This window comes from Nothobranchius furzeri, chromosome 5 (genome assembly GCF_043380555.1).
Source record: "Nothobranchius furzeri strain GRZ-AD chromosome 5, NfurGRZ-RIMD1, whole genome shotgun sequence".
NCBI classification, from domain to species: Eukaryota; Metazoa; Chordata; class Actinopteri; order Cyprinodontiformes; family Nothobranchiidae; genus Nothobranchius; species Nothobranchius furzeri.
This window is the reverse complement of record NC_091745.1, coordinates 51613833-51628127: the sequence shown is the minus strand read 5'-3', so window position 1 is coordinate 51628127 and position 14295 is coordinate 51613833. Positions and strand designations below refer to the sequence as shown.

Here is a 14295-nt window from a genome sequence, read left to right as displayed (position 1 = left end):
TATCAAAATGTGCAAAGAAAAGAAAGGTAAACTTTTTAAACCAAGTTGCTGTTTCTTAACATTTTCATTAAATCTGTAACTTTACCTAGATAATTTTGCTGTTGTAAAACGTCAAGTTTAATTTATTTGAAGCATGAAAAATAAACAAAGGGAATTTAGCATCAACAACTAAAATGCACATTCCACTTTACTGTAAATACTTAAGGTTCACAATCAATTTCTAAATAAACTTGGTTCCAGCCAAGCTTAGTTTGTTTTCTCTGTAAACAGAGATCTGACAAAGTGAAGCAAACAACACAGTGTGATACTGTCAGCTAGAAAAGCACCAAATGGTGTTTGCCACGTGAAATCTGAGTGAGGGCCATGTGGACGAGCCCTCTGCCAGCCCACTTAATGGCAGCTGAGTTACACTGTAGATGGGACAGAGGGTTTAACTGGATGAAAAGAGAAGGTAAATATCTATAATGCATCACTCAGGAGGCACAAAACAATTATCTGATGGAGAGAAAAGAAATAGCAAATGTTAAAAGATGAGATTAAAAAATGATGGGGAGAAGAGTCGGGAGGGGGGCTCAGTATCTCCGGGTAGAGCTTGTTGAACTGCAGAGCCAGCAGAGGTGCGCCTGAGCAGCAAAGCCTTCTGATTGGTAAAACAAGAAACAGCGCTCTCCCCTCCCCCTCCTGCTGAAGGAGGTGCAGCAAGAGTGTTAGACCCAGACAGAACAAGACTTGAATACCAACGCAGCATATTCCTACACCATCTACCTAAGATGCAGCAAACTGAGCATTGAGGAAGCAGCTATTTTTTCATCCCTGAATAAAATCCTCTGCATTGCGGCATCATCCTGCACAACAAGGCTGAGAAAGAGAGGGCAAAATAGCTTGAAAAAAACTGACGTCTTGTAAATTTGATTAAGTTCACTGAGGAAGACAGCTCCTAGTCACCATGGGAAGACAGGGGCATGATACCTCTGCTACCACTCAGGGGATGCGTATCCAGTGCTCCCAGAGCAGGATCAGCCTATCTGCGTCGTTTGAAGCTCTGGCTGTCTATTTCCCCTGCATGAACTCATTTGATGAGGAAGACGGAGGTAAGATGACGGATATGAAAATTTCATATTAGTAGCTGCTTGCTTGCAGGGGGGTGGGGTGACTAAATCGAATGAAGGCTGCAAATAAGAATAAAGAATCTGTGGTAGGGATGAACTGATATTGATTCGAGAGAGGGGGAGCTGCAGCAAGGGCATTAGCTGATGATTGTGTAAGATGATGGTGTAGTTCAATTAGCAAATAATGAATGCTCCAGCAGGATTTCAATTGGTAATTTAAAACATTAAAATGAAAGGTCAGTTGATCATTGAAGCTAGGCAATGCAGTTTTATTCGTATAGCACATTTCATACACAGAGGCAATTAATTGTGCTTTCCATTAGCAAGAATGGCAAGAACATTAAAATCAACTTGACAGAAAATTTAAATATTAAATAGAAACAGACAAAGTTAAAGGGTGAGCAGTCACAGTGTAGAACGTGCTGCATAAGAAAGGCTGATAAAATCATAAAGGTTTTCAATTTTGATTAAAAATGTACTAGAGTTGAGGTCATCAGGAAGCTGATTCCAGCTGTGTGCAGCATGGTAGCTAAAAGGAGCTTCACCTTGTTTGGTTCTGACCCGAGGTTCTACCAGCTGACTACTTCCTAAGGATCTCAGAGCCCCGCTTGGCGTACATACTGGAAGGAGATCCAACATGTATTCCGGTGCCATGCCATTGAGTGATTTATAAACTAGTAGAAGCACTTTGAAATTGATTATGCAGTTTACTGGGAGCCAGTGTAGAGATTTAAGAACAGGATTGATGTGCTCGGTTCTCTTGGTTCTTGTTAAGATTCTAGCAGCCACATTCTGAATAAGCTGCAGTTGTTTCACAAGTTTTTTCTGCTTTTTCAAAGACCATTGCAGTAGTCCAGCCTGCTGAGTTTCTCTAGGTCTTGTTGGGATATGAGACCTCTGAGTCTGGCTATTTGATGAAGACGCTGATCTAGTTATAGCCTCAATGTGACCAGTGAAGCTCAGATCTGTATCAATTATGACACAATGGTTTCTAACCTGGCTCTTTGTTTTTATTCCTTTGGAGCCAAGTTGAACAATAACCTCCATCCTATCCTCCTTATTTCCAAAGTCAATAATTTCAGTCTTTGTTTAAATGGAAGAAGTTTGATTGTATCCAGTCAATCTTGTTGTTCCAAACATTGATACAGTGAGTCTAGGGGACCACAGTCACAAGGTGATAGAGCTAGGTCGAGACAGGGTAGATCATGGTGTCATCTGCATAACTGTGATAGGTAATGTTGTTATTGCTCATAACCTGACCCAGAGGGAAAATGTAGGATTGAAGAGTAGTGATCCAAGAATTGAGCCTTGGGGGACCCCACATGTCATGGTGATCAGCTTTGATTTGTGATCACCAATAGAAACAACATAACCTCTGTCTTTAAGTGAGATTAGAACCAACTATGGAGTGTGCCTGAACGTCCCACCCAGTTTATGAGCCTATCAAGATGGATGTTGTGACCCACAGTATCAAAAGCTGCACTGAGATTGAGCATCATCAGGCCAGATGTTTTGCCTTTTTCTTTTTCAAGATCCGTGTTTGTTTTTACTTCTGCTGTCATCAGTTGTGGGGAAATAGATGCTTAAGAAATCAGTTTGGTCATGAATGCTTGTCATAATTGTATGTTGTCTTGAGGATTGAATCAACTGAAACCTGAACAGTTGTTGTAGCATTGTCATATTTATTTTGATACTTGATACCATTTATTTCTTTCAGATTAAAAGATTTTTCTTTACCAGTTCATTATATTGAAGTTTGGTGTCTTGGTACTATGGTATTTTGTTGCATTTTTACTATTTTAATCTCTACAATAAGACAAATCTCATAATGATTGTCACAACTAAGGTCACATAATTGATTTGCTTTGAAAGTGTCTTTTCATTGATAAATTATACCTTGCCAGTGATTGGCTGAGAAGGTTTGATGCAGACGTCAGAGACGACCTCTGTAGCTGCATTTCATTTTGCAAAGTCTAAACAGCAGGAAGAGGGGGTGGAGGCCAGCTACATAACAGATATTTCAAGGCTGAAAAGCTTCATTAATGGTTACAGAGTGCAAGAAAAAGAGCACAGAACATCTTTCATTCTAAATGGATCAGAAATTGAATGTAACTTCCTCACAAACTGAAACATTTTGAGGGCATTGTGACAAAAGAGCCATGGAAACCAATTATTTGTCCATAGTTTGCACTCTTGTGTACTGCACTGTTTACAGGTCTGATTCATTTACCCATCATTAGGCATCACAGTGTTGGTTGGATTATTGAGAAATAATGTCCTGTTCTCATAACTTTATCAAAGAAGCTTGTTTGGAGATCACTGGATTAGATGTGTTATTCCCTGATTAGATTTCCATAGAACTAATATTGCGATAAATACAAACACAGAGGAGCCTGATTTAAGGCCCACATTGTCTATTTTGAGGGTTTTCTCTAATTGGGGGTCGGTTTTGTTTTATAAACCATTTTTATTTATCTGTAGTAATTCCTGAACTGAGGTCCTGTATGTGTTTGTGTCTGTTTGTGTTTATGTGTTGATCAGCAGTTGTGAGGTGTTCATGCTGTACATGTGTAGGTATGTTTAAATATGGCACAGGCATCACCATGTGGTCTTGCAAGTGTGCTGTGTGAGGCTGAGCACTAGCATACCTAATGGGGAGAGTCAGCTGTCTTCTTGGATCAGTTAGGATGGTTGTAGTGGAGGGGTTGAAGTGAAGTAACAACACGCTGTGACTCCTGCTGGATCCCTGGGGGCAGTGGGAACACGTGAACCAGTGGAGGGCTGTACACTTTGTTCTGCTCTGTATAAAACAAGCAATCCCAGAGCTTATGGAATCAGAGGCAATGTAACTTCCCAAGTGCAGCTCACTGTCTCATATTCTGATTCATGGATTCACAGTCTTTGTCCCTCTCTTTCCTTTTAATTGTAGAAGCAGGAGGTAAAAAGTTACGGAGCACCGTTCAGAGGAGTACAGAGACGGGTTTGGCGGTGGAGATGAGGAGCAGGATGACTCGGAAGGCCAGTCGGGAGTCCACAGATGGCAGCATGAACAGCTACAGCTCCGAGGGAAAGTAAGGAGACCAGAATCTCTGTCTAAAAAAGGCTGCTGCTCTTGTATTTATTATATATTCATATAAATCTCATGGACCACTGGAAGATTCTAATAAAACTCAAAATTGAATAATCGGTCTGCATGTTCATCTGCAGCTGATGAACTTCTGCAATCAACCCAGTCCCAGATGTCCATCCCTTTAATGACCAGTGGCTCCCAATGTTTTCAGCTTCAGACCCACAAAATAGCAATTGTTGATATATGACCTCAGACATCTCTCACACATCCACACACAGGTGATGAGCTACAATGTAGCCACAGCTGACCTGGGGCACAATGAAGGGAGTGAAACTGCTGAACACTGGTGCCACCACCAGCAGACAGGGCAGGTTAAATGTGGTTTACCAGGAACACTACTCAGCCTAAAACTGCTCTGTCCAGCGTTGTTTGAGTCAGACCCTCTGAGTGTAGTTTTGTTTCCAGTTTAGTTGTAGAGATGGGTACCGGATTTGGTACTTTTTAAGGCTAAGACTGAATTCTATAGTACGGATGGGGTACCGATTTACATCAAATGAAATGGTGCCTTGTTTCGGTACCTGTCCTTCATAACAAGAACTTGCAAGAGAATGATTTGCCAAGATAGACAGCAGCGCCAGCACAAGAGTATAATGCCAGCAGTCACTGTGGGTGAGCTGTAAACAGAGCAAGCAGCATGGCAGAGACGAAGCACTCTAAAGTTTGGGTCCAGTTCACTAAATGGGATGGGTGATTGGGTGTTGATGAAATCAGCAGCAACGATTTCAGTGTGAAGCATCATCATCTTAATCTACCCCAGCAGCAAAATAAGCTGTTTAAGATAAAGTTAGCTCAATAATTTAGCTTCTGTTTACATTGCTATCAACTAATGGTGTGTTTGCTTTCTCCTCGGAAATTCCAACTTCCGAGTAGGAAAGTTTGAAAAACAATGTCAAAAGTAATGAAGATACACAGTACATTTAGTTCACAGCAAAGATGTTTGCTTCAGTTCAATTTACAGTCTCTAATATTACAAGGACCCAACCATCACACAGTTTGTCCAGAGGAGAAAGGAGAGCAAGAGGAGTAACTGGAGCTGGGTATTAGTTTGTGAGACACCACAATATTAAAATACAAACAGTTGTATGGTATCAAAGTTTGCTTTAGTTTCATTTGTAGTTTATAATACATGGTCTCCTCATCGTCATTATTCCAGAGGGCATGTATATTTAATTAAAAATAGATTTAAATAATTATTAAACACTCAAAAGTATCAAAAATTGGTACCATGAAGTATCGGTATTGATTCGTACAGTAGGTACAAGGAATTGGTACCGTATCGATACAAGTGTCAAAGGTACCCATCCCTAGTCACTTGTATGCTCCACAGAGCTGAAAAATGGTGGTGTTGCTGGACATTTTCTTCAGTTTTATAGCTTTTTGCCAGACTATGAACCATGAAATGGCTGCAGGCAGTGAAACAGAAGGCAAAAAACTCCGGAGCAACCAGCAACTAAACAATCAGCAGCCAGAATCATGATGCCGGTCTGACTCAGCCTTGCCAGGTTCCTCAGTGGAGCAGATAATAAAAATAGGGGAGAAAGTATAGGGAAAATACAAAACCGTGCTCTTGTGAACAAAGCTCATGCTGAGCTGCATCGGTCCGAGATGCTCTGAGTAGTGCTCCTAGAAAACCACCTTAAGTGTCTTGCCCAAGGACACATCAGCATTCTCTGGCAGGTGCTGGGACTGAACCTACAACTTTCTTAGTACTGGACAACCTGCTCTACCTCCTGATAATAATTCACAACAGCCCCATGCTTAACTCAGTCAATGATGTTACAATGCGTGTTCTTTTTAAGCCTCATCTTTCCTGGCGTGAGGCTCTCTTCAGACGCTCAGCTCAGTGACTTCCTGGATGGTCTCGGCCCTGCCCAGCTGGTTGGACGTCAGACCTTGGCTACTCCACCAATGGGTAAGAACAGCTTTTCATTATTAATCATGTTGATTCAATATTTTTGGAAGCAATCAAAGCCTTGTATTGGTTTAAAATGTGTTGTTTTATTTTAGGGGACATTCAGATTGGCATGGTGGAGAAAAAAGGAGCCCTGGAGGTGGAGGTCATTAGAGCCCGAGGCCTTGTAGGAAAACCAGGTTCCAAGGCACTGCCAGGTAGTTTAAGCTCTCCAGTGAAAATGTTAAAGGGGACAGATCTTTTTATCAGAGTTCTATTTAATAATATACCAGCTCAGTGGCCTGGCGATATGAGTGCCAGCCCTGGGACTGGAAGATTGTGGGTTCAAATCCATGGTCGGGTCAAATCAAAGACTTTAAGAATGGGACACAACACCTCCCTGCTTGACACTCAGCATTAAGGGGTTTGATCTGGAGTTCAAACCACCAAATAGTTACCGAGCGCTGCCGTGTCTGCAGCTCAACACTCCCCCAGGGGGTGCGTCAAATGCGGAAAAATTATTTCACCAGTGTTTAACGACGAATGGGACTTTAACTTTAATTAAATTGGGTTGGTTTTCTGGTACAGGAGGTGAGGTACATTGTAATGACTGTCCTCTTTCCTCAATTCTAGCACCATATGTAAAAGTCTACCTTTTGGAGAATGGAGTCTGCATAGCCAAAAAGAAAACTAAAGTAGCAAGAAAAACATTGGATCCTCTTTACCAGCAGCAACTGCCGTTTGAGGAGAGTCCTGGAGGGAAAGTTTTACAGGTACAAAAAAAAGAAATTACATAAAAAGCTAAAGAAATTTTAAATTGTTTCCCAACATTCGTAATTTTTCAATGGCCATTTCTCTCTTGTTTTCAGGTCATTGTTTGGGGTGATTATGGACGCATGGATCATAAGTCCTTCATGGGTGCAGTTCAGATACTGTTAAATGACCTGGACCTGTCCAATATGGTGATCGGCTGGTACAAGCTCTTTCCTCCTTCCTCTCTGGTTGACCCAACTCTAGCCCCACTGACAAGAAGAGCTTCCCAATCCTCACTGGACAGTTTCTCTCGATCATAGCAGCGTGTGGACTCATAGCAATGGTGTAGCAGCCAGTGTTGCAACAACAGGTCACAAGCCCCGGTTACACTGCATGCTTGATGTTGTGTCTTCTGAGCCTGTTTCCAGGGATGTGCAAACGTGATCCTGTGTTTTAAGCAAAAACGTTGCGCACATTGTGCACGTGGCAAAGTGTGTTGCAAAGCACCCACTGGCAGGGAATGCCAGGTGTTGTTATGCAAAGGAAGATGGAACAAACTCCTTAGCACGAGGAACACATCCGTTCCCAGTTTTCTTCCAATTTGAAGCCATGAGGGCCAGCACTGGGAACCACTGAACGAGTTCTTCAGAGGCCCTTTTTGAATGAAAAATCAATGCGTTGCTTTGATATTTTATCTTTGTTTTGTTTCATGTCATTTTTGTTTGTTTATTTCTGTTCATTTTGATGTTCTTGTATCTCAAGGGGGAGGGGGACAATGTTTCTAATCAGATGCTTGGTCACACCATGCCAACAGACCTAGCTGTGTGCACGCAGTTTGGAGAGCACCACTTTGACAGGGGTGACTTTATTCTCGTCCAACAGGAGGGAGGCAGTGTGTTCTCTGAGTTTAGGAGGTGATTGATCTGTGCTGATCAATGATCAGGTGCAATACTGAAAAGGCCACTATCAAAACTCCAGAGTATATAGTAACAATCCCAACCCCATGGAAAAAATGTACAATCTTTAATAGTCTTTCTTTGTTGTATGAAAATTAAATGAGAAAAAGTATTTTCCTTTTTTTAGTTAATTTGCATGGGCACAAACGTAGCTGAATTAAAAAAATGTATTTTCTTGGGGCTGCAACTTGCAAAAAAGAAAAAGAAATAAAAGAGATCAGCCATTTTCAACAGTTTATATTATTTTTAAAGATAAATTTCAATAATGCATGGTTTTCAAGCAGAGTGAATGCAACATCATAAAAAAACAAAAGACGTTTAGACCATTCATGAGTCTGTGTTTCACAGACATGCAGATAGGGAAACGTTAAAATAATCCTTTGGACTAATTAAAGAAAAAAAAGACAATGAAAATAAATATTAATTATTAATTTCATTGTAAAAAAAGGCTTCTGCCTTATAAATATAAACTGTATGTGCAAATTGTACGTTTCTCTTTTTCTTCCTTGTCCAAGGGTACTTCTCATTGTAGTATTCATTATTCAGTCCCCTGGTATGTCCAGATGTCAGGACTGCTGGTTGCTTTTACAGTTCTGGATTGTTTAATTACATTTTTAAGTGTTTGATTTGATTTTTTTAACAAGCATGTTGAAAAGGGTTTTCTGCAACATGTCTTGGGCACACCTTACAGTAACTTAGCATGTTTTGATATAGATGATATTTGGAATTTTTGCAGATTCTTGTACAGTGCATGTAAACTTTATTACTTTTCTCCCTCACAGTAAATTGAGCAGCAAATTAGTTGTTGGTCTTTAACGACCAAGTATTGAGGTTTAAAAAATAAAACATTCCACCGCCCAAAGTCATATTTTCTTTCAGGTAAAAAATTTAAACAACAAGAAAAATATTTTATATTTATTGATGCTGGCAACATAAATATGATTTAAAGTGTTTTTTTAAATATATATTTACTGTTGACAAACATGCAATTATCTGTACTGGTACACCAGGACTTCCTTTTGAAATCAAGTGTCAACAAACATGCAAGAAATGTTTGTTACTCTGTTTTTTCTTCTTCTTTATGTATTTATTTTAATTTGTTTTTTTTTTTGTGTGTTTTTGCAGGAACTGTTAGGGAAGATGAGCAAATCATAAGTTCAAATAATAATATGGGATATTGCCACAGTCAAAGTTTTGTTTTCTTGCCTTGATGAAAATGAAATTAAGTTACTATATTTTTGTTAGTTTTATTTAAAAGCCAAGACCTGTTTATTTTTATTTTGTATTTTTAATAAATTATAAAAGCTTCTCATTTTTGGGAAGTAAAAGAGTCCTAGAGTTGCAATATGTCTGAATGAATTTGAACTGAGGTATTATTCTTTTTCCACTGGAGGAAATTTGATTTTAACAGTTCTAAAACAAACCTTGTTGCTGTAACAGAAAAAAAAAATCTATATTTTCAGTTTAGATTACCTTGTGCATATATTCAGATGTCAGGACTTGAATAATTAAACAACCATAAAAATCTTTATGGACTCTTTTGGAACTGGAAGAATGCCTCATGATGACAAAGACATATGTTATTTATCCTTTTGAATGCCTTTTAATTTAATCTTTTTGGTGCAATGTGTTAATACCAAGGCTATGTCTTGGTGAAGTATGGTTGAGTACAGAGATTTATGTAAGTTATTTTTCAAATTAAAAATAAAAGAAATTGATATTACATTGATACCAAGAGTTGGGTGGTGATGAAACACACACACACACACACACACACACACACACACACACACACACACACACACACACACACACACACACACACACACACACGATCATCATTTAGAGGTTTGGAACCACCATTTAGCAAAAATATTATAACAGCATGACTCCGAACAGGAATTAAGTGCTGCTGCTGTTTCACAACCACTTGAATACATTTATAATCCTAAGAATGTTTACTATTCTCAATGTCAAATAAAAAACATTGTAAAATGTTATCTTGCTGTTGGTCTTCAAAAGCCAGACTGACTCAGCATGACCTGAACCAGAGAACAGCACCATCCCTAAAGTGGCACAAAGATAATATTTAAATTGATGTAAGGAAAACAACAGGGAGGTTCTTTATAATTAGAGTCTCCTAATGACTTCTCAATGGGAGAAAACCTTTATCAAAAGGTGTAAAACTTACAGAGTAAAGAATTATGAGATGGTGGGCCAAGAGAGCAGAACTGACGCAGTGATTGACAGCACGCCCCTCAACCCGCTCCCATGCGCTCTTGGAGTTTCTCAGTCACAAATACAAGTCGTTAAGAAGCGCACACACTTGCACGTGCGTGTGAGCGTGCACACACAGCAGACTCACCGCTGAGTAAAATGAGCAGAAAAACTGCAGCAGGCTAGAGGGTTTTCGCTCCACCTCAATCACTAGCAGAAAGGGAGGAGGACATTTTTTTAAACAAGCGGCTCCCAGCCGTATCAAGACTCAGCTAGAGTACAGTGCAGTGCAGCCACGCAGTACAGTACAGACATCATCAGCTGTGGCTGATTCAAAATCAATGTGGAGCAGAATTTTACCCTAATGGGGGAGAAATAATTAGTTTCTGGCTGAATTTTCAAATTTTAAATGAGATGCACTAAAATGCCAGAATAATGACAACTGATGTCTACAGCGCAATTAGACGCATTTGTCAGTCAAAAAAGTTTCTTTAGGTGTTAGTTGCTCTTTAAACACACAACAAGAACAAGGTGCAAAATGTCGTAGAAAACCAGGGGAACACTTGAAGTCAGTATTTTTCTTTAAACATCTTTTGTACGTTTTTGCTGTGTTTGCCTTCAATTTCCATTTTTGGTTATTTTTTTTAACACAGATAAGGTTTCTCTTTACCTTGTTGACAGTTTTATTTGCAGCTGCAAACATCCTCAGAGCTGACGCTGATGGTGGCACTGGCGTCACTTCCGCTGCCCGCTCTCCCCTCTCCGATGATGCAGTCCCATGCACGATCTAATGTGTAGACCCCATCGTCTCTGTTCATGGTCCCACATCCACGTCTCCTTATCTCTATAGCTTCTTTTATCCATCTTTTGTAGTTCTGTTGTTTGGTGTTTATGCTCCTTGTGTTGTCCCAGTCCATTACATGGTTTTCTCTTGTGCAGTGATCTGTTACGGCAGATTTCTTTATTGTGCTTTCTGCTTCTTGTTTTGCTGCTCTTGTGTGTCTTCAACTTGTTTCTTTCTCACACTCCTTTCTATGTTCTATTGTTCGTGTGTTGAGTTGGCGTCCGGTGTTTTATTGCAGAGTTTGCATGGGATTTCGTAAACAACACCACCCCACTTAGACCAAGCTACACCAACATACAATATGGCAAAACAAATCAGCAAAATCATCAGCCCGTTATTAGGTAACACAGATCAACACTGCAAAAATAGTATAGAACTGGCAAAAGAACTAAAAAAGATTACAATAGAAAATAACGACATACTCATCTCACATGACGTCACATCCCTGTTCACAAAAACACCAACCCATCCAACCATAGACATGAATCAGACGGGACAAATCTTTACACAAAAGAACAAACCTCACAGCAGATGACATAGCACAGCTGATAGGACTGGTAGCTAACTCCACTTACTTCACATACGATGACACAATATACAAACAACTGGAAGGCTTCGCCATGGGTAACCCGTTATCAGCCACCCTGTGTGAGTTTTTCATGGAAGACCTGGAACAAAAAGCCATAGCCACTGCCCCCCCCCCCCCCCCCCAACTGCAAAATAAAACTATGGAAACGCTACGTAGACGATATACTGGAAATCATTCCGAAAGGTCAAACAGAAACACTAACACAACACTTGAACAACATTGACGACACAGGCAACATAAAATTCACTTATGAGTTAGAAACAGAAGGCAGTATAGCATTTATGGACATGAAAATAAGCAGACAGTCTGATGGGACCCTAAACATAAACACATATAGGAAACCAACACACACTAACCAGTATTTATTATGGACATCAGAACACCCTACCACACACAAAATGTCAGTAATCAGAACATTATATCACCGAGCAAACATGGTAACAGAAGAAAGAGACCGTAAACAAGAGGACAAACACATACAACACGCTTTTAAGACCTGCACATACCCGACATGGGCAATAAACAAAGGAAAACAACAAACAACAACAGAAAGAAAAGAACAATCTACACAAAGAACCAGACACCCAGAAAGACAAGAACCAAAACTAGTGATAACTCTACCATACATCAAAGGCATAACAGAAAAAATAAGAGCAACACAACACAACATAAACACACCATAAACACACCAATAAAACCATACACAACAGTCAGAAACAGACTAGTACACCCAAAAGACAAGATACCAGCTGGACATAAATGTGGAGTCACTTACAAAATCCCATGCAAACTCTGCAATAAAACATACATAGGAGAAACCGGGCGCTAACTCAACACACGAACAATAGAACACAGAAAGGAGTGTGAGGAAGAAACAAGTCAAAAACACACAAGAGCAGCAAAACAAGAAACAGAAAGCACAATGAAGAAATCGGCCGTAACAGATCACTGCACAAGAGAAAACCATGTAATGGACTGGGACAACACAAGGATCATAAACCCCGAACAACAGAAATACGAAAGATGTATAAAAGAAGCAATCGAGATAAGGAGATGTGGATGCGAGACCATGAACAGAGACAATGGAGTTTACTCATTGGATCGCGCACGGGACTGCATCATCGAGGAGGGGAGAGCGGGCAGCAGAGGGCGACAACATCCTCTGCTGCCTGCGGATAAACGGAGTAGGAAGTGACGCCACCATCAGCGTCAGCTCTGAGGAAGTTTGCAGCCGCAAACGAAATGTCAGCAAGGTAAAGAAAAACCTTATTTGTGTTAAAAAAAAGAACCAAAAATGGAACTGGAAGTCAGTATTAAGTGAAAACCCATGCCCTCTCTCAGTACTTACTGATTTCAACTGCTTGATGGCCTATAAAGGCTTGTCATTACCTAGGAGGCACACAGGGCAGGGAAGCAGCCGTGGGGTGTTGGAAAGACATTCGTTGAATGACGAAGGATGGGAGGAAGAAAGCAGGTAAGGCCATTCAGTCGGTAGTAACGGGGCCACTCAAGAGGGACCGCGGTGGCAGCGATGGCGCATCGGACAGCGATGTGGATACGCATCTGTTGCAGCAGATCACTGAGGAGAGTCTTTGTGGTCCATATTCATGTGGTAGGTGGTGTGTGTTTCACTACCACTCACCCGTTGGCAGTGTCCAGGGAGCTGAAAGAAGGACAAGCGATGTGACTGATGCAACAGTTGTGTTTGGTGGGTTGTTGTTGGTGGTGTGTAGGACAAAAATCCATCCTGTCAGCCTACTTGTCTCTTTCATCTTTGGATCCTCACCTCTACCCCTGACCTCAGCTGCACTTGTGACACATTTCAAAGAAAACTGGAGAGGAAGTGGAACTGCCCACCATCCCAGGAAACCAAACCAACAGTTAGGTTTGGAGGTGGAAGCATCATGGTGTGGGGCTGCTTTTCAGCAAGGGATACTGGCAGACTTCATGTTATTGAAGGCAGGATGAAGCTGCATGGTGGTGCGGTTGTTAGCACTGCTGTCTCGCAACAAGAAGGTTGCAGGTTCGAAACTCGGCTGCGGCCTTTCTGAGGCGTTGGAGTTGCATGTTTGCCCCAGTTACACCGGTTACTCCCACCGATCACAACATGCTCTATAGGTTAAAAATTGTACGTCGCTTTGGATAAAAGCGTCTTCCAAATAAATAACTATACACATAAATATAAATGTACTGGAACATTCTGGATGAAAATCTGCTGCCATCTACAAGAAAGCTGAAGATGAAAAGAGGGTGGACATTTTAGCCGGACGATGATCCCAAACACAAGGCCAAGGAAACAATGAATTGGTTTCAAAGAAAGGAAATCCAATTGCTTGAATAACCCAGGCAATCACCTGACCTAACTCATATAGAAATCTATGGAGAGAGCTGAAGATCAAAGTTAATAAAAGAGGCCCAAGAAACTTTCAAGATTTAAAGACTGTTTGTGTGGAAGAAAGGTCCAGAATTAGTGATGGGAATTCCAGAGCCGGTTCTTTTGGCTCAGCTCACCAAAAAGAGCCGGCTCTTTCGGCTCCCAAGTGGCTCCTCAGATTTTCTGCTGCGTAAAGTATATTTATCACCAAAAATAATGCTAAACTACATGTAAAATTATTTACTAATGTAAAAAAATGCAATTATCAAATATTTATAATTTATTTGGATTTATTTACTGAACACTTCAAGAAATTTCTACTTTCCGACTGCTGTCGCTCATATTCTCACTGTCTTTGTCGCACTTTCCACTCTCTCGCTCGCCTTTTTCCTCCTCATTCCCTCTCGTCTCCCTCCGCCCGCATGTGCTCTG

General features: G+C 40.6%; 1 protein-coding gene across 50 annotated transcripts in view; it reads left to right on the top strand.

Moving 5' to 3' along the window:
* Nucleotides 1-9570, top strand: part of rims2a (regulating synaptic membrane exocytosis 2a) — a 235951-nt gene extending 226381 nt beyond the window's left edge. For 49 of the 50 annotated variants that reach the window (XM_070550878.1, XM_070550871.1, XM_070550876.1 and 46 more), the window contains 5 exons: nucleotides 4039-4180; nucleotides 6039-6151; nucleotides 6247-6348; nucleotides 6764-6903; nucleotides 7000-9570. In XM_070550878.1, coding sequence (XP_070406979.1) covers nucleotides 4039-4180; nucleotides 6039-6151; nucleotides 6247-6348; nucleotides 6764-6903; nucleotides 7000-7203 — 701 coding nt within the window. In that variant the 3' untranslated portion in view covers nucleotides 7204-9570. Of the gene's footprint in view, nucleotides 1-131; nucleotides 1092-4038; nucleotides 4181-6038; nucleotides 6152-6246; nucleotides 6349-6763; nucleotides 6904-6999 lie in introns of those variants that run through there. The other variant, XM_015949290.3, reaches the window with a different exon arrangement.
* Nucleotides 9571-14295: the final 4725 nt, after the last annotated feature.